Here is a 17,674-nt window from a genome sequence, read left to right as displayed (position 1 = left end):
AAGTTAATCATGCTACCCAAAAAGGAAAAAAACAACCCAAACTACGCTGTTATGTGCCTGTGCATAACAAAACACAGCAAGTAATAATTGCAATTCATCTGGACATGATGTAAGGAGATCAGAAAGCATACATGAAGACGTCTGTGCATGCAGCAGTATTTATGTCCTTTGAAGCTAGTCCTTAGCAAATGACTTACTAGATTAATTTCCAACTCCACGGACTCAGTTGACATCAAGGAGCCTCAGCAATCTTTCACCTCTGGCCTATATTGCCACGCGCTTTATCAGGTCTGCAAGTCCACGTGCAAGCGTCAAGTCAGCATGAAACAACTGTTATGTTTTTGTTTGATTCAAATGCTTGCTACTATACGTATCCTCCAAAGAGGCCAGGGAGTAAGTCAATCTCCTATCAAAATTACTATTTATGCTTCATTCAAACTAGTCATGTTATCTCTGCTACTGAATCCCCCTAATATCAGATGACGGGAAGTTTATGGAGAAGAGGCTCTCAAGCTAAGCATTCACTTCTTCCTGCAGACCTTTCAGCAATTTTAGACTGCAAACTCAGCCCTTTTTTAGAACTACTCAAGAAGTCTTGATACAGGCAGCGAGCGTGCTCATCTCGCCATGCTATACAACTTTATTACAGTTTATCTACATCATCTAAGTTTCCTCAGCTTAACTGTGGCTTACTATTGTCTGATTAAAACAACAGAAAAGCACACCGTAACAGTTAAACATGGCACAAGAATATTTGGTATAAAGCAGAGGATTAGTTTTATTTCCACATATGAGAAATTTTATGACCAAATTTCCCAAGAATACAACTAATTTTAAAAAATAAATGCCATCAACATGTGGCACCATTGTTTCTCCTCTTCTCATACAGTTTCATTGCACACATTTTTTTCAAGTGTAGTCAACCAACAGGGGTACACAGCAACAGACAACCTAAGACCTGTAAGACATATACAGTGTTTCTACAGGGTGAGTAAAATGATCAGGAAAGCAGACTCTGTGACCCATAAAAACTTTAGAAATTTTCATCACTTCTGAAGTTAACTAAGATTTACAGTACCAAAAAGGAGTATAAATTGCATTAGGCACACTGTTAAAGGTATAGTAGGAAAAAATATAGGGCTTTGGACAAGCCATTTGAAGCACAATAGAAAGGTTAAGGCATTAATGCAGGCTTGGTATCCAACCAACTATGTTAAGGGCATCTTTGGGTCAGTGGAGTTTTTCATCTGGAGGAAATCTCTTCTTTACCTGTAAAGCAAAAGGCAACTTAATTATTCCTTTCCATGGATACAATTCACTCTTGAAGACCTGGTTGTTAACCGCAACTATTTCCATTCCACAAATGCACCGAGAAATGGGCAAGAACTGTAGAGAATTCATCTATATGGAGCTTCAAAGGAGTTCTCTCTACTTCCTTCTTTCTTAGCAGTTTCATTTCTGAAGTTACTGCAAGTAGCTTTAGTTACATCATAAGCTGGTAGAACAGTTATTTTACTAGAAAGTTTTCAATGCTGTGACAGCATCCAGTCATCTGGATGATAGCCCTTCTTGCACTTGCATGAAGAAAGTTTCTGGTCTGAGAACACCGACTGCAAATTGACAAAGTCAAGGATAAAAGATGGCGTTAGAACACATTACTTAGAAAAGGCTACAGCCCATATTCACCACAGCTACAGAAGTCTGCATTTTCTTACATACTGCCATACAAGCCATTAACTTGATTATCTGGACAAGTCATCTGATACGTCATGATCACCTGAATTGGAGGGATGCTGACCGAAAAGACTGAACCTCCATAATTTGGCATAGATCAACCAAGCCGGCATCTGTAGAAGCTCCTCACTAGAATGCAGTAGCCTTCTGTGTTCCACTTTTAGCCTGCTCTGTTGGTCAAATAAAATGGGTTTGCTTTGCTTAGACTATCCTCATTTTTAAATAAGATCTCTCCACTCTGGGAGTTAGTATTTCATTCTCTTTAACTCTGCATCGTCTTTAGTAATCTATCCAAACCTCAAATGAAAGAGAAATGGGATGCAGAAAGGAGTATAGTACGTGCACCCCGAGTGCTGGAAAAGCACATCTTAAAACCCAAAAACAATTGGTCAAACAAGAAATGGTAGCTATCTTCACGGGAAACTGTGCAGTGTCAGAGAGATAGATCCCAACTCTTTCAGATGGAATCTAAGCCACAGCTCCTGTCTAATGAGAAACTCAACAAGAGGCTCCAAGTGCAGAGGCACACAACAGCAAGAGACAGGACGCTGTAACAACCGGATCATGGTAGCCACCTCCTTGCCACTCCACTCACTCAACACTTCAAGAGTAATTCAAACAAGATCATGGAGAATAGTATGCCCTGTGATAGCCCATTTCTAGCAGGAAATAACATCATATTTAACTATGATATTTGAGGATTATTATATGCTTTTACTTTCTTGAACCATTCTTTTTCACAAAGAGAAGAACCTTAATTTCATTCCAGAATTAAGCCAATGAAATCAGACATATCAAAGGTTAAAATAAACTGCTTCATATAACGCAACAGCATGCACTATATAGGCCTCAAAATCTCCCATTAATAACTTTTAAAATGACAGTTCCTCACATAAACTTTCTGGCCAGCCCAGAATGCATTAGAGTTCTCCCTCTTCCTTGGTGGAAATTTACTTCTACTTCTCCGGGAAATCCTATATTGGAAGGGAGGGGGAAAAGCCCTGACTCTTCTAGCAGGCACCTAGGTTCCAGGAGTTGTATCTCTGGTTACAACACACAGACCATTCATCAGCCAGAAGGAAGCCCAATTTTTATATCCAAGGCATCCACTTGTCCAGATAAATACATCTCTGTTTCAGATCTCAGGCAACTGAATTATCCTATGGGATTCAGGGATCTGTACGCCCATTACCAGAATACACTGGTCTCTGTTTTAGCTAACTAATTATGTGTTAACACATGAGCAGTAAAAACGCTCTTAGGAAATTCAGCTTGACTGACTTGGCTAATCACAGGCCTCTACTTGAAGCAGGGCCAACTCTACCTTTAGCTTCTGCTTGCTGCTTAAAAAAGAAGATACAGACACACACACATGCCACAGTCTGACAATAGCACAGTTCAGAGAAGCCTACTTTGAAGCAGTGGAGCTTTGCTTTAGGGTAAATGTTCAGGATGCTTTACAGACAGCGTTTAACTGAGCTGTAACATCAACTGTCATCTGTCCGCTGCTATTGGACTTCTGTAAACAGAAGTTAAAGTAATAACAGCAAGGGGGTAGGCAGTTAAAGCTAAAAGGACAAAAAAACCCCACAACCAAAAAAGTAAAAAACTTCTGTCTCTAATATTATTCAGTTACCAGCATAACAACTAAAACCATGGGTACTTCTTTCCACAGCTATCCTTCATTTGAACCTTCGACTCCAAATGCTGCCATTCTAGAGAAACCCGAAGTCATCCTGGTAACTTTCAGTACAAGACTTTGTATTTTTGCTGGTCACATCAGAAAGTATGCCCAAGAACTGCAACAACAGCATTCCAATAGCACTGCCCAGATAGCAACCACCAGCTCTATGATTATAGCCGCACACAGGCTATCATTAAAAAAAAACCCAAACGCTCATCTAAGCTCAGTGTTAGTGCTATACGTTGACAGGAGATAAGGGATCATTCTCATTGCAGTTCTCACTGACTTCCCAGATGAATAAGGGCAACTGTACATTGCTTTGGAAATCAGGACAGGTCTTGGATGAAGTGGTAGTAGGCTTGAAGAGAGGTCTAACAGTTGTTAAAGATTAAGAAATCCACTTATGCTAGCTATTAAGAGACACCCCAGCCTGACTATTTTTTTTTTCTGTAGGAAGAAGAAATGTACTGTCCTTCTTACAAGCCCCTGCTTACTGAACACAGCACCACATGACATGATAGCAGAGAAAAATAACTGTACAAGAATTCCATCCAAGCTTGTCACAGTATCCAGTCAAGATTAACATCCAAACTACGCTTTGTTACAGCCTATAGAAAAATAGACTTCTCCTGCAAAACAGCTAGCAATTCTGAACACAATGCTTACACTACTGTTCAATTTCTCCTGATGCTTTAACATACCAAATATATTAATAAATTTGATCATACTCACCTAGTCGATAAATTGCAGCAGAGGACATACATCCTTAAGGCCAGTGAGATTTAAGGTACCAGATTGTTTCATTGCTTAACTGCGGCCCAAAGAGGGGGTTGAGTTGAGCCAGAATTGCAATCAGCCAACTGCAAGACAACCCCCCAACCCAAAAGAGAGAACATCAGCCAAATTACAAAGCTTACGATAATGGCAAGGCTTGTCCAAAGCACAAGTACTATCAGAGAAGACGACTATTTTCAGGAAGATCTACTACCAAACCAAAATTCTACTCAAGCTCGTACACAAAGACCAGATGGCAGCAATGAAGATCTGGTACCAAATCAATTCTGCAACTGAAACAATAAATTGTCCTGTTCAATTTGAAGCAACACAAACCCACCAGACAGCATTTCTCTCATACTCTTCCTTTGACAGGAAGGTGTTTAGAGATGTATGAAACTTGGGTATTTGTGGGCTCAGAAGAGAGAAACGTAAGAGGGAGAGACCTGCCTCTGAAGCATCCTTTAAGCAAAACCCTCTGAGATACATGCTCTCTCATTTTGCTCTTATTTTCAGTGTATGACAACCTACCCTTGCAGAGATGGTATATTTTTCATCAGAGATTGAACAAAAGCAAATTTAAACCCGGCACAGAGGTCAAAAAACAGGAATCTGAAACAAAAGGGTACAATGCTACAGGAACACACACACAGAGAAAAATTTTAAAACCCCACAACAAAACCAATATAACAACAAGCCCCAGATTATCAGCAGCAGCAGCCTTGACAGGAGAGCACTTGACAAACTTAACACTGCAAAAGCCATAGCCAGAACTGAGAACAAGAGGAATGTAGTTTGTGGAAAATACCCAGGAAAACTAAACAGAAATAAATATTCCACTGTTAAATGATACATTTGCTTTGACAATATTACAAGATTCAGAAGAAGCAATGGATGCTTCCATGGATTTAAATCTATGTTAAATACTAACTATATAAACACATTTAGTGAACACACTGGCTCATCTGTCTGCTATTTCTAGAATGCTTTGTAAGGAGGAGAAAAAGCAGAGCAGCTTTGTAATGGGAGCTGCCACAAATGTATCAGAGTGCTTAGGCAGTCATGGAAAATTCCACACAAACCTTGATGCTTTGACCAGCAAACCATGTGCAGGTCGGCTGTAAAATGGTAGAACAGCCAGGGGCAAAAGATGTGGACCAGACTTCAAGAAAACACATCAATCCTCTTAAAATTTACACGTATTTATTTTCAGTGCTGCTTTCAGTTTTGCACAAAGTAGGACTTTAAATGATGTGCTGAGCCTGCAGCAGTGTATCCATCATGTAAGCCTTGAAATATGTAGCAGGCTCTACAAAAGCAATTAAAACATCAGCAAGACACCACCAAGAAGAGCCAATAACCTTTAGGTTGAGGTGTTTCTACTTTGCTGTCCAAAGCAATGACAAGATATTTTGAAACCACATTAATCACTATGTCAAATTTACTTAAGGGAAAAGCAAATTAGCTCTTTAAAAGTATCTTGGAATTTATTTTGCAAGGGTTAATTTTCAGATACAAAAGACAGATAGAAGGGGTGCCAGAGCACTGTACCATCTGCCTTTAGCATCCTGAACTAACAGAAGTGGGAGGAGGGTAGGAACACTAAAAGCCTGTTAAAGCACATTATTCTTTTTCTCACTGTACAGAAGGAAGGAACTGTATGCACAAATATCTCACCTCTCTATGCTTCCTAAGTTCAGACCCAGCATGGCTGTGAATTAAATGAGCTGGAAGCACATTCAAAATATTGATGTGTCCCAGCTGCACAACCATGCTTTAGGCAAGCACTGTGCAGTTTTCAAAAGCTATTTGTTGGGACCATGCTGGATACCCAAGCTCTGAGCCACAGTGGCATTACAGGTCAATAGTATATTCCTCCTCCCTGCCCTGCTAGGGCCGAATAATTTAAAGCAGTAGTTAGGCACTGAACTCTACGACTCCCTTGCATTCAAGGTAAGTCATGAAAAAGCTTTTCCCACATTTTGCTTAAGCAATGCTGCTTTATACAATAATCTATCATGACAACGCAAAACAAAACGCAGCATTCGAAATAAAACAAAGCAAGCCTCTGTATCCAACATGTAATGTTTCAGAGTTGCTAAAATCAGGTATGGCATTCGAGCCACCCACAGGTCCTTAAATTCTACCAGATACCATTTACAACAGTTAGTGTTAATTACCCAGCTCAGACAAGGAAATTAAAGTCCCTTATGTTCTACCAGAAAGATTTTTTTAAAAGGTCTTCCTGCCATAACTGCCATCTGTCTATGCTGCATATTACAAATTAAGGTCCTGCTATCTCTGTTTAAATGTCAATTTGGGCAACCATATTTTAATCCTTTTAGAATCAGTAGCAAATAAATCTCTTTTTCAAGCACCCCATCCTCTGTTAGTGGAATACTGTTTCAGGAACTGCTTTCTAAACAGCACAATAGGTTTAGACTTTGACAGTACCTTACAAACATAGTGTAACCTATAATTTCTGCAGCAGTAACTCCTTATACTTTGCCTTGTATTTTATCAGGTTCCTAAGGCTCGTGCATTCTCCTTCAAAAGACTGCTGGGTACAATACCTACACACAAATTATGCACTTACCAATGCAAAACTTTTCCACAGAACAACCAAATCAACACCACGTGATCAATATGGTTATTCAAAATTATCACTGTTACATCTAAACACAGAAACAGCTTTAAGTTGAAATGTATTTGACTTCAAATTTAGTTAGCACAAATTCAGTTTGATGCAAATCAATTTGTCGATCAAGTGGTGTTCAATGAAGGCAGAAAATTGTTTTTTCCCCTGATTTTCAACTGCAAAGGTAACTCAAAAGTGTAGGGAAGTAGGTCTAGCAGAGTTCTAAACAGCTCTAAAATAAGTAGGTAACAGCACCAGCCCCCTACTAAGTACTGTACGGTAGAAGACCATACCTGGGGCAACACAAGTTATTTTAACCCTAACATATCCAACAAAGAATCCTCAGAAACCATTCTTCTGGGTTTCCTTCAAGACTGGCATGAAAAATTAAGTCTCTGGTCACTAAAATTAAGGTTCAAAATTTTTTCAACGCCTCCCCCAAAAGAGGAAGAGGATATGCAAAGAACAGATTTACATACATTTGAATAAAAAAAGAGGAAAGAAAGGTTGAACCAGATGATCTTTTCCAACCAGGGCTGTACTATGACCTCATACAGAATTCATGAAGGGGGTTGGGGGGGTGTGGGCAGTGGGAAGAGCGTGTGATGAGACAAGTTCTGTCTTGGAACACGAGAAGAAAAATCTGGTTTCTGTTGTACTCTGGAAAGCACACGCTATGTACGTAATTTGTGTGGCTGGGTTTAAGTACTAATGGTTTAAAATATAGCAAGGTTTTGCTGCTTCTCTTTTTTCAAGGGGTAATTGGAGAAAGCCAAATGGAATACAGAAAACAAGTTAGAGCCCACAAGATTACAAAAGAATCTCCTCACTGGACATGCAAGAACAGATTATAAGTCATGTTAATGATACTAGATTTATAATAGGTGTGTTTTGGTACCAAAAAAAAAAAAAAATCACTAAGCTTACAAGTCAAATACTACTGCACATTCGAAGATTCCACAGCATTCAGTCAAAGTTAAGAAATTCTATAACAAATACATTCCGCATCCTAATCTAGAGGTGTCTGAAGATGCCACATGGCCTTGACTTTAAGGAAACTGCACTTCTTCAAACAATAAAGAAAACAAACCCTAAGCTTCAAGGATTTTAGAAGAGTAGGACATCATTTCTATTAAAATACAGAGTAGAAAGAACTTAAGTGAAAACTTTAAACAAAACTCAAACCATCCCAACTTATTGTAACCTAAATGCAGTAACCTAATAAAAATGAGCACAGAGTTGCCTTTTCTTAGCGAAGCATTTGGGACCTACCACAAGATTGGGCTGCTACGTACTTTACGTGCAGGCGAGGGGACCTTCATAGCACTGAGATTCCAAAATTTCAATCCCAAATTCAAGTCGCTGGCACTACAAAGCTTTTCAAGTCTCTACATCTGCTCAGCAAAACGTGAATTTTAAAAAAACTATCACAGATACAAAACACAGAACCATGTGCTGTTCTTTTACAATTATCCAGCAGAATGATTACTTAAGACTTCACATGTCAAATACTCTGAATAAAAAAACCCACGACCAACCAAACCAAAAAACCCCAAGGCCTCACCTGTATAAAACCTGAATATCACATTAAACTAAATCAAACCTGCACAAGTCTGTGCCAGAGGCCAACGCAACGTGGAACTAAATAGGCCTCTCCTGGAACATGCTGATACTGATAACATGTTTTTTGGCTGCCAGTTCTTTTTGGGGTTTGAGATTAGAAATGCATTTCTCTAAATATTCATGTTAAACTCCTCAGAGTAGCATAAATAATGCCTAAATACTTCAGGAAAGTACAAATACTACTCAGCTTCAAATGGAACCCTGAATAATGATTTTATTACAAGTTAAAACTAAAGATCTAACCAGACTTTTACCAATTTACTCTCCATAACTTTGAAAGAATGTGTTATTTCTGCATTGACAAGATCAGTCCCTACAGCTGAGGGAACAATACGCACACTTTCCATTACCAGACTCCAGCTACAGCTGGCTTACCTCTTGCCAACAAGCAAGCATGATATGAAGAGTTCCTCAACAAGTAATTTTGTTATTTCTACTAATTCTCTTACAGAAAAAGAGGCAGCCTCAAAATATACATTTAAACAGAAACAGTCTTAATATATCAAAGCATAAGTCTGTCACAAAAATTGTCGTATATAGGAAAACCCGCACGTATAGGTTTTTTCACCCACTGCTCTACCAGATTTCGACAATACATTCAACCAAACTAAGTAAAGCAAATTCATCAGTAAGTTTAAATTACTATCACCTTAGAAATAAATGTAAAGCATAAAGAATGAAAAAGGCAAAAAGTCATTGCTCTACTGTAATCAGGAAAATTCTAGAATTGACAAACTGCCATTACACTTGTGAGTGAATAAACCAGTGAACTGGAAAGGAGTAATGTCAAGTCAATGCAGAGCACAATTCAACTGTTACGTGTCAGAGGACAAAAGGAATTCAGGTTTGCTTTAATTCAGTAACTTGCAATAGCAAAATGTTTTCTTCTGCACGTTAAAGGTCTTTAGAACTAAGAATTCTAAGAGCTGTCAGAGAATGCCATCTGCCTAAATCTGTGACACATTTGAAAAGCTTCTTCCTGAGTATTTTGAGGATATAAAAAAGGAACTTTTGATTGTGTCAGAACTGTATCTTAAGAGGCAAGACATTATTTATACTTACAACAGGTAGCAGCAAACAGCACAGGTCACCAGCATTGTGTTGATAACACTGCAAAAAGAAAGGAGAGAAAGAGCTGATTAGTTGTCATGTTATGACTGACCACAAGATAGGTCGGAAAAAAACCCCAGCAAACAAGTACGAGTTCAACTTTGATCATATGGAAGGTGACTCAACATGAGTGTTCTAACTTACTCCAGCTGAGTAAGTTGCAGAGGCACAGCTAAGACTCTGCAGAGGACTGACACAGCTCTGGCAAGCAGAAGCATACAGCTGTATTTAACAAAAATCTGTCCAAAGAGGAGCACACTTATGGAATGTCCTTGCTCCATTTCAGTCTCTTCTACCAGCAATTTACTGAATTACTGAAGCTGGATGTTTTAATACTAACGGTAAACAAAAAACATTTTTTCCATTTGCAAAATTCTGCTTACAGAAAATTTCACTATAAAAATAACTCTTTAATTTTATATCGTGAAGGTTTTGCAAAACAAACACAAAATAAAATCCTGAAGCCACATGAAATTATCTGTAGTATAAGATTTTCCTTTCTTGCTGAAAGAAAATTGTCAGAAACTGTAGTTACACTGAAAAGAAGCAAGAACCAAGCAGCTTTTGAAATTGAAAATGGTAAAACTGCAGCTATACACACACACGATTTTGAAATGAGATTTTCTAACAGCAAATGATATGCAGCTCATGGAACTCAGGAGCAGAGCAGAGAGGTTTTTTTATTTTTAAATTATAAAAAGGGATTTCCCTCCATGTATTCCCTCCCCATCCAAGTAACAGAACTCACGCTAGGTCAGTAACTTCCAACCTTTTTGTGACATGGGTAACATTCAATATTTTTCATCTATCAATACACACCCACCTTCTGTCTACTTTCAAACTAATGCTACAAAGCTAACACAGCCTGGATTAAGCTTCAGGAACCCTTCCTTTCCAGGGAGCCCCAGAGTCATTGTTTAGGAGTTTTAACCTATGCAAAGTGAATTCTTAGATCAGTTAAAGTTTGCATTGACTTATTTTGTTGGAAAAAGAACAATGCTATTCAGAAACAGGCTTTGGGTGGAGTTTTTTTTTTTTATTTTTTTAATAAGATAAATTAACAGACTATACAGTGTTACTACAGTCATGCTATAGAATCAGAACACAGCAGTGTGCTCTCTATTTATAGTCATTAAACAATCACATTTTGGAATAACGACAAAACATCTGTGCGTGACCCACATACTTTAAGGACATGCCTGGAAGACATATTTCCAAGGTGTTTCTGAGGGCAGGCACATTTTCAGACACAAAACACAATTCAGGTATGAAACTAAGGCAGCAAATATCAGAGCTAAAGAGAACTTGAGGAAAATTCCTCCGCGTTCAGGTAAACAACTAAGAGAAAAGACAGTTGGTACCTGTGGAGCAGAGGGGATGTCAGAGAGATTAAGAAGTCATTATCTCCTAGGGAAAAGAGAAAGACAAAAACTTGTCTAGTTTTTAATCTCAGCAGCTACAATCACTACCACTGCAGTAATTACGCTTCTGCCTAGGTGCGCCGCTTTTGTCCTCAGGCCACCGCAGCCAACAAGGCCACTAGCACACATTTAAGCAGGGAACCGAGATCTACTACAGCAGCTTTTTCAGCCTCATCCAGTGCGAAACTCGAGGATGGTGGAATGAGGTAGGAGAGATGGAGTGAGAAAAGGAGGAAGTTATTGCTCAAACAGCACCTAACCGAACAACTGACGCCCTTGCCACAGGGCGCCGTGTATGCGGGCGCGCACAGGCCCGAGGGGCACGCTCCGAACGGTTGCGGGTCACTGAGGCGCGGGGACCCGCTCCGGGCCCCGGCCCCACGCTCAGGGAGCCCCGCAGCCGCTGGCTCCGGCCCCCCGCCGCTGGCTGGGTCCCGGCTGGCACCGGCGCCTGGGCCCCGGGCCCACCCGCCCTCCACGCTGCGCCAGCACGGCAGCTCCGAGCCCGCAGGCCGACTGCGGCAAGGCGGCGGCTCCGGGCCCGGCGGGGCGGCGAGCGCGGGGCACACACGGCGCTGCAGGGCCTCGGCGGTGGGGGGAAAGGGAACTCGAGGGAGCCGGCGTCGCCAGGCCGCAGCTGCCCGGCAGGCCCGCAAGGGCACTGCGCGCCTCCGCCGGGCCGGGCCGCGGGGTACCGGGCCCGCCTCCGCGGGAGGCCGCCTCACACGCTCCCCCCCCACCGCCCCGCGCCTGAGGGGGAAGGGAAGGGGCCTCCCGCCGCCCCCCCGGTCACTCACCCGCGGTTAGGCCCCTTGGGCACGAGCCACGGCAGGACGCCGCCGACCACCCCCCAGAAAACGCTCATGACGATGATGGGCACCGTCAGGCCACCGTACGCCATGGCCGGGCTGGCGGGGCCGGCGGCGGAGGGAAGCTGCTCGGTCAGACCCGGCGCGGCGCCTCCCCTCCCTTCCCTCACGGCCGGCCGCAGCGCCCCGCCCCGCCCCGCCCGCCAATCAGCGCCCGACACGTCGCCGGAGCCCGGCGGGCGCGAGCGCCGCTTGGCCCCGCCCCCGCGCTGCCGCCTGAGGAGCGGGAGGAGGGTCGCGGCAGCGAACCCCGAGGGCCTTCGCAGTGCCGGGCCTCCCGGTGAGGGACGAAGCCTCTGCGCCGACACCGGCGCGCAGAGCCGCCTCCTGAGGCAGACCGGCGCCCACGGACGGCTCTGGGGGCGGGAACGTGGCGTGCCTCGGTTCCCCCATGCCAGGGCTCAGCTCCCAGCGCGGTGCGGCGGGAGCCGGGTGTGGGCCCTTCCCTCTCGATCGGCGATGAGGGCCGGCCGCCGAGCCAGCGAACTCACCTCGCTGTAGGGCTCGCCACACGCCGCAGGCGCTCGCGATCCGCTCTCCGTCACGGGGGTGTGAAGCACCAACCCCCCCCAGTTGACCCAAAACCAGCGTCAGCAACAGCACGGAGGCGGCCTTGGCTCTGCCCCGGGAGCACCGCAGAGGTAACGCCCGTCCTCAAGGTGCAGCGCTCGTGTAAGACCCCGAGACATCACAGCTGTGTGTGGCCACAATGCGTCTGATGCTCTAAAATATCCTTTCCCCTCCAATTCATAAGGCAGTTGAGGAAGTGTAATTTCAGAGAATGACAGAAAGAGATTCATGGCCAGAAATAACTTATTTCAAATGTTGGATAGAAAATACACACACAGTGCACACAACTAACATGTTCATTTAAAACCATGAACACATCCAAGTTAAGGACCAGTGGAAGAGACAGAAGTATAATGGTCATTAGACACACGTTTTCAGGACTGCACTATTCTAACACTAGTTGAAATATTCCTTTATGGGGAAAAAGCCTTCCATTTTCTTAAAAGTAAAAATAAGTATAAAAACCTTTCTAATTTACAGGAAGTATTTTTTACACAGCCAACATCAAAACATGAGGAGTATTTAAATGCTACAGACACAACGTATAAAGACCTTCTAAATGAGTAGACACAATAGGTTTAATTTTAGCAGTTCTTTAATGGTGTCAAATAGGAACCCATCTATTCTTGCATCTTTTCGATTGTTTCTTCCTTGTATTTGCCCTTCTCCTTGCCAACCTGGCGAGATTTTGCTTTACGCTCCAAGATCTTTTTGCGGTCTTTGTCCAGTTTTAGCCTAGTGATCACCACCTAGAGAAAGGACAACAAATTTAGTCTCTCTTCAGTGTTGGAAGTACAGCAGCCTGACAGAACTGTGGTAACATAGCACAGCCCAAGAAGACCAGCTGTGGCACACAAGTATTATTTCCACACACTATCTCATTTGGTTTGAGTAGAACCAAGGTACTGAATTCCCTCTCTATTTCACAATTTTCCCAGGTGCACTTAGGGATCATAGTATATGGACAGTTGCTTTTATGCACAGCCAAGAACACCTGCACAAACTGAAAAGCAACCAAATTTCTATTTACTGCATAACAATTACTTCAAAGTAAATCCTATTTCCACTATGCTACTCAAACATAATGGACACTACATCCATCTGATGTATATGTATAGCAAACAGCTGATCCCACCACCACAAAGGCATGTAACGGATCACTATTTTAATTTCTCCATGTTTGAAACAATATTACCTACATTTTGCAACACCAGAAAACTGTGCTGCTGCCATTATTGTGTCATTGCTGTACCTCTGGCTGAACTACAGGCAACAGCAGAAGTTTACACACCATAGTGACTCACAGGAAGACATTTTAAAGAACACATCTGCTGTTGAACAGCTGCAAAGAGGCCAGGCAATTATCAAGTATTACCAACAGGGACACATAAAAGGTAGATTGCTCAGGCCATCAGCCACCCTAGCCTTAATGATACTTCTAACAAAGCAGCAGCAAACTAAAGCTCTAATTTTCAGCTCCTCGCAGCCTTCAGTGCTGTTTGTGCCCCCTAAAACTGGCAAAGTTATACATGTGTTGGTATTACCGAAAGGAGTACTTTAAAAATACAACTGACAATCAAATCCCAGAAAAACCACATAGGCTGCACCAGGGCTGCACACTCTTCAGTTCCATTGCGCATTTAGGTCTCTAACTGTAATTAATTCCTACCTCTTTACCTCTGCCTCCACCCCACTGCAAGTTTGCAACTAACAAAACATTCCTCTGTTCCTTTCCCACTAATAGCCAGAATCTTTATGCAAGGCTTTATCAAGTTCCGTTTCCCAATTAGAGAAAACTGTCACAGAAATAAAGGACCAGCACAAAATTCAGCTTCTTTCACTGCAATTCACCACACAAGCAGTACATACACTGCCTCCATCACAATGTCACCTTGTCCATCAAATGTTATTACTGCACACAAGCCATTATGTTGTTTTGGAGTAATTCTGCTCTCCCTCTGCTGAACATGCCAACCATTTAGAGCAGAAAACCTGCTACAACTGGATTTCTTCCACAAACACTTCAGTATGTGTGCCCACATGGCAAGGCTGAAGCAGACTAATTTTATCTGCTGCGAACCAGGTTTTGGCTAGTTGTTCTGTTTAGTTTGAAATGTTTCCCTATTATGATCTAAACAGGCTTTGCCTGGTTTTCATGAACTCTAAACACTGTAAAACTGCAGGCTAAAGCCAGATTTAGAAGAACTTGTAGCCCACAAGAACAAATCGTGATTCTGAGCATCTCCCTCAACATTTCTAAGATCTCCTTCACCAGTGCAAATGCCACCATAGCAAAGGTGAAGGGCTGTTTTAAATGATCTGGTTTGTGCTTTACGAACGTCAGGCTCTTAAAAGAAGTATTTAAGCAAGACTCTAATATCTCTAGCAGCTTCTCCACCAAATCAGACCTAGAAACATCAAGGAGTTCTTGGTTTCAATTCACTTCTCTACCATCAGTACACTAACATTTCCTTGTTTATTACCCCACCAATACCATAGTATCTCAATCTATTATTCCATGTGCCATAACGAGGTTCTACTCATGCCAGCAGCAGTGTCTTCGTCTGCCAACAAGGTCTGCTCGTGCATTTCAGACCTCACTTCTCGCACTGTACCTTGCTGGGATGGATCCCCACGTGGACAGTTGTGCCATTAGCCTTCTCACGCTGAACACGTTCAATGTAGATGACATATTTTTTTCTGTACACCTGGACCACCTTGCCAATCTGCTGTCCTTTGTAGTGTCCCCGGACAACCTAAACACAAACATAAGCAGCATGTTGTCTCATACTTCAAAACCACCCCTTAAACAATTACCTGACCTTAAGAAACACTATCTAATTATCGCAACAGAAACCCAGAACTGCACAGGTTGAACTCCCAATTCTGCTTTTGTATAAAGGTGCCACAAAGACATCAATTACTGGACAAGTTCAGCAATCACTAAACCAGAAAATACAATGGGTCAGAACCATAGCTCTCCCTCATTTTCCCTGTGGTAAACTCTAATAAAGGAACTTTATCTTTTCAACCAGAGGGCTAACAGTCAAATTCAACAGGTTTTCATCTTAGCTGTTCACCTATCACTGCGTTTTTATAAAAAAGCCACTTAAATTGGATTAATTTCTAAACTGATCTTTCAAATATCACAGGCAGCAAATAGTCTATAAAAAAAACAATTCTCATTTGTATTTTACTTCTGAAAGCCTTTAAGCCAGCATGATAACGCATGTAACCAAAGCGCAGTAAAGCTGCCAGCACACTTGTGTTCCTTGTCACTGATGTGATCTCAAGAAACACTCCACAATAGGCCAAGTCTATGACTACCTTAACCTGTATTATTTCTGCAAGACTCACGGCAAAGCTCCAGCATCAATCTGAGTTTGTCTAGCCTTTCCCTTTTGCACAGGCTATACGTGAAAACTAAAACACAGACAGAAGTTCACGTGTGACAGTACCACTTAAGAGACAGACAGCGCAGCTACCTGGACTTCATCATCCTTTCGAATGGGCATAGAGCGGACATTGTATTTCTGCCGCAACTCCTTGGAAAGTGGGGAGGACATTATTTTTCTTCGAATGTGAGAAGGTGCATTGAAGTGTCGTTTGCGGTTTTTGCTGCGGTCTGAGGTCACAAATGGATTGAACTTCATTTTGGCTGCATAAAGAAAAACAAAAGTTTGAGACACTTTTAACTTATACATGCTATTCTTTATAATCTACCCACATGAAGTACGCTAAGACATAAAACAGCTATTGCAACTACTTTTAATCCTACCCCCAGTTAATATATCCTTGCAAACTGTACTTTTAAATAAGATTTAAGCCTCCTCCCTGATTGACAATGACCCTGTGATTGACAGATGTGCTACACACATGCACATCAGACCTTTCTAATACAAAGCTTGCTGTTCCCAGGACACCTGGCTGGCTAGTCTTAATTTTGCACTGTAGTATGCACCACCTTCATTTATAAATGTATATTCTGGACACACAGAGAGAGGGAACTCATCCTGATCAGGTATCTCCAATAAAGCACACCACCAGACTGGTGCATATAACAGACCTGTAAATCTAAGATATTTTTGGCCTTCCCTAAATCGTAACAACTGCACTACAGGATTGTGTGTTATGACACAACTCATCCTGACAAAGGCACGTCCATTAAAGGCTGCTTTTGCTCAACTCCGCAACTTTAAAGCGCTCTGCACCTGTCCCTCCTGCGCAGGCCGTGCTGTGCATGGCAGCCCGCCCGCTGCCCGAGCCGCAGGAACCCAGTAACCCAGTGTCAAAGAACAAACCGAGGAGCATGAGGTGTGCCTGGGGCTCAAGCTCCCGCGGCGCACCCGCAGGCCTGCCCCGCCGGACATCCCCGCAGCCACGCTGCAATGCCGGGCTCCTGTACAGCCGCTGCCCGGGACGCGAACGCAGTGCCGCGGCCGCAGCGCCCGGGCCAGGGCCGCTCACCTCCCCGGGCACCGAGCAGGGCCCAGGCCGCGCCGCCCCCCAGCCCCGAGCGGCGGCCGGGCCCCTCCCCGCCGCACTCCCGCCCCCCCGCAGGCCCCGCCGGGTACGCCGCGGGAGCTCCGCGGCCAGTAGGGAGCCGCACCGCGCAGGATGGCGGCGGATGCGACGGGCCGGACCGCGCCGCCCTTACCCCGCTGCTGCCGCCGCCACGCTCGCCCGGAAAGAGAAACACCACCCGCTTCCGCTTCCGCGAGCGGCCGCCGGGAACTCGCGAGACCCTGCGCGCGGCGCTGGGGCCACCCGCGCCCCCTGGCGGGCGGCGGGCACAGGTGCAGGGGGGTGGGCGCTGTGCCGCCCTGCCCGGGGCCGTGCGCCCAGCCCGGGGCCGTGCCCAGCAGCCCCGTCCCCGCTCGGCGCCGAGCCAGGGGCGGCAGCTCCGGCCCGGCCCCGCGCCCGCGGCCCGGCGCCTCCCCCCGCAACCCAGCGCACCCGCGGCAGCTGCTCGCGCTTCAGGCAGCGCTGGTGCCGTTACGCTTTTCCAAGACACACAGGAATTTATTCCCAAGGAAAATTCCCGGCGGCAGAACGCGTTATTGGTAGAAACCAACCCGTCCGTCGGGTGAGCAGCAGTACAGACACCTGATGGCACTGTGGTTTATACAGAGGCGGGAGAAGTTTCCAGACTGCGGGAGCTGTGGCAGGCTGAGGGTGACCTACCGCCCTACCAGGAGATGACCCGCTGCCCTACCTGGTGCCGCTGCTCCCCATTACGCACCACGAGGGC

The 17,674-nt window shown here is 44.1% G+C and overlaps 2 protein-coding genes across 3 annotated transcripts; both read right to left on the bottom strand.

Annotated features, from left to right (window-relative positions):
- Window positions 1-753: 753 nt before the first annotated feature.
- ATP6V0E1 (ATPase H+ transporting V0 subunit e1) lies at window positions 754-11,965 on the bottom strand. Of its 2 annotated transcripts, XM_055719406.1 has the most exons (4): window positions 11,782-11,962; window positions 9,516-9,563; window positions 4,151-4,278; window positions 754-1,269 (listed from the first exon to the last, which is right to left on the bottom strand). In XM_055719406.1, exons 1-3 carry the CDS (start codon window positions 11,883-11,885, stop codon window positions 4,185-4,187), a joined length of 246 nt encoding a protein of 81 aa, XP_055575381.1. In that variant the 5' UTR covers window positions 11,886-11,962; the 3' UTR covers window positions 754-1,269; window positions 4,151-4,184. The 2 variants fall into 2 exon arrangements, with proteins under 2 accessions (XP_055575381.1, XP_055575382.1); XM_055719407.1 differs by lacking the exon at window positions 754-1,269 and having other exon boundaries at window positions 4,149-4,278; window positions 11,782-11,965.
- A 1,035-nt stretch (window positions 11,966-13,000) lies between these two features.
- On the bottom strand, window positions 13,001-17,227 carry RPL26L1 (ribosomal protein L26 like 1). The gene is made up of 4 exons (XM_055719404.1): window positions 17,081-17,227; window positions 15,909-16,081; window positions 15,039-15,179; window positions 13,001-13,172 (listed from the first exon to the last, which is right to left on the bottom strand). The coding sequence occupies exons 2-4, from the start codon at window positions 16,074-16,076 to the stop codon at window positions 13,044-13,046; spliced, it is 438 nt and encodes a 145-aa protein (XP_055575379.1). The 5' UTR covers window positions 16,077-16,081; window positions 17,081-17,227; the 3' UTR covers window positions 13,001-13,043.
- Between the last annotated feature and the right edge of the window lie 447 nt (window positions 17,228-17,674).

Source organism: Falco cherrug, chromosome 8, assembly GCF_023634085.1.
Source record: "Falco cherrug isolate bFalChe1 chromosome 8, bFalChe1.pri, whole genome shotgun sequence".
Lineage (NCBI taxonomy): Eukaryota > Metazoa > Chordata > Aves > Falconiformes > Falconidae > Falco > Falco cherrug.
This window is presented reverse-complemented; position numbering and strand designations above follow the sequence as displayed.

Excerpts from the sequence above, each read along its gene's own strand:
- ATP6V0E1 (XM_055719407.1), bottom strand. The coding sequence starts at position 11,885 with ATGGCGTACGGTGGCCTGACGGTGCCCATCATCGTCATGAGCGTTTTC. Across the intron at positions 9,564-11,781 it reads CCCAAGGGGCCTAACCGCGG|TGTTATCAACACAATGCTGG; the intron begins GTGAGTGACCGG and ends TTCTTTTTGCAG. Across the intron at positions 4,279-9,515 it reads GCTGTTTGCTGCTACCTGTT|TTGGCTGATTGCAATTCTGG; the intron begins GTAAGTATAAAT and ends GTTGTCTTGCAG.
- RPL26L1 (XM_055719404.1), bottom strand. The coding sequence starts at position 16,076 with ATGAAGTTCAATCCATTTGTGACCTCAGACCGCAGCAAAAACCGCAAA. Across the intron at positions 15,180-15,908 it reads GAAAGGATGATGAAGTCCAG|GTTGTCCGGGGACACTACAA; the intron begins GTAGCTGCGCTG and ends GTTTGTGTTTAG. Across the intron at positions 13,173-15,038 it reads TGGGGATCCATCCCAGCAAG|GTGGTGATCACTAGGCTAAA; the intron begins GTACAGTGCGAG and ends TCCTTTCTCTAG.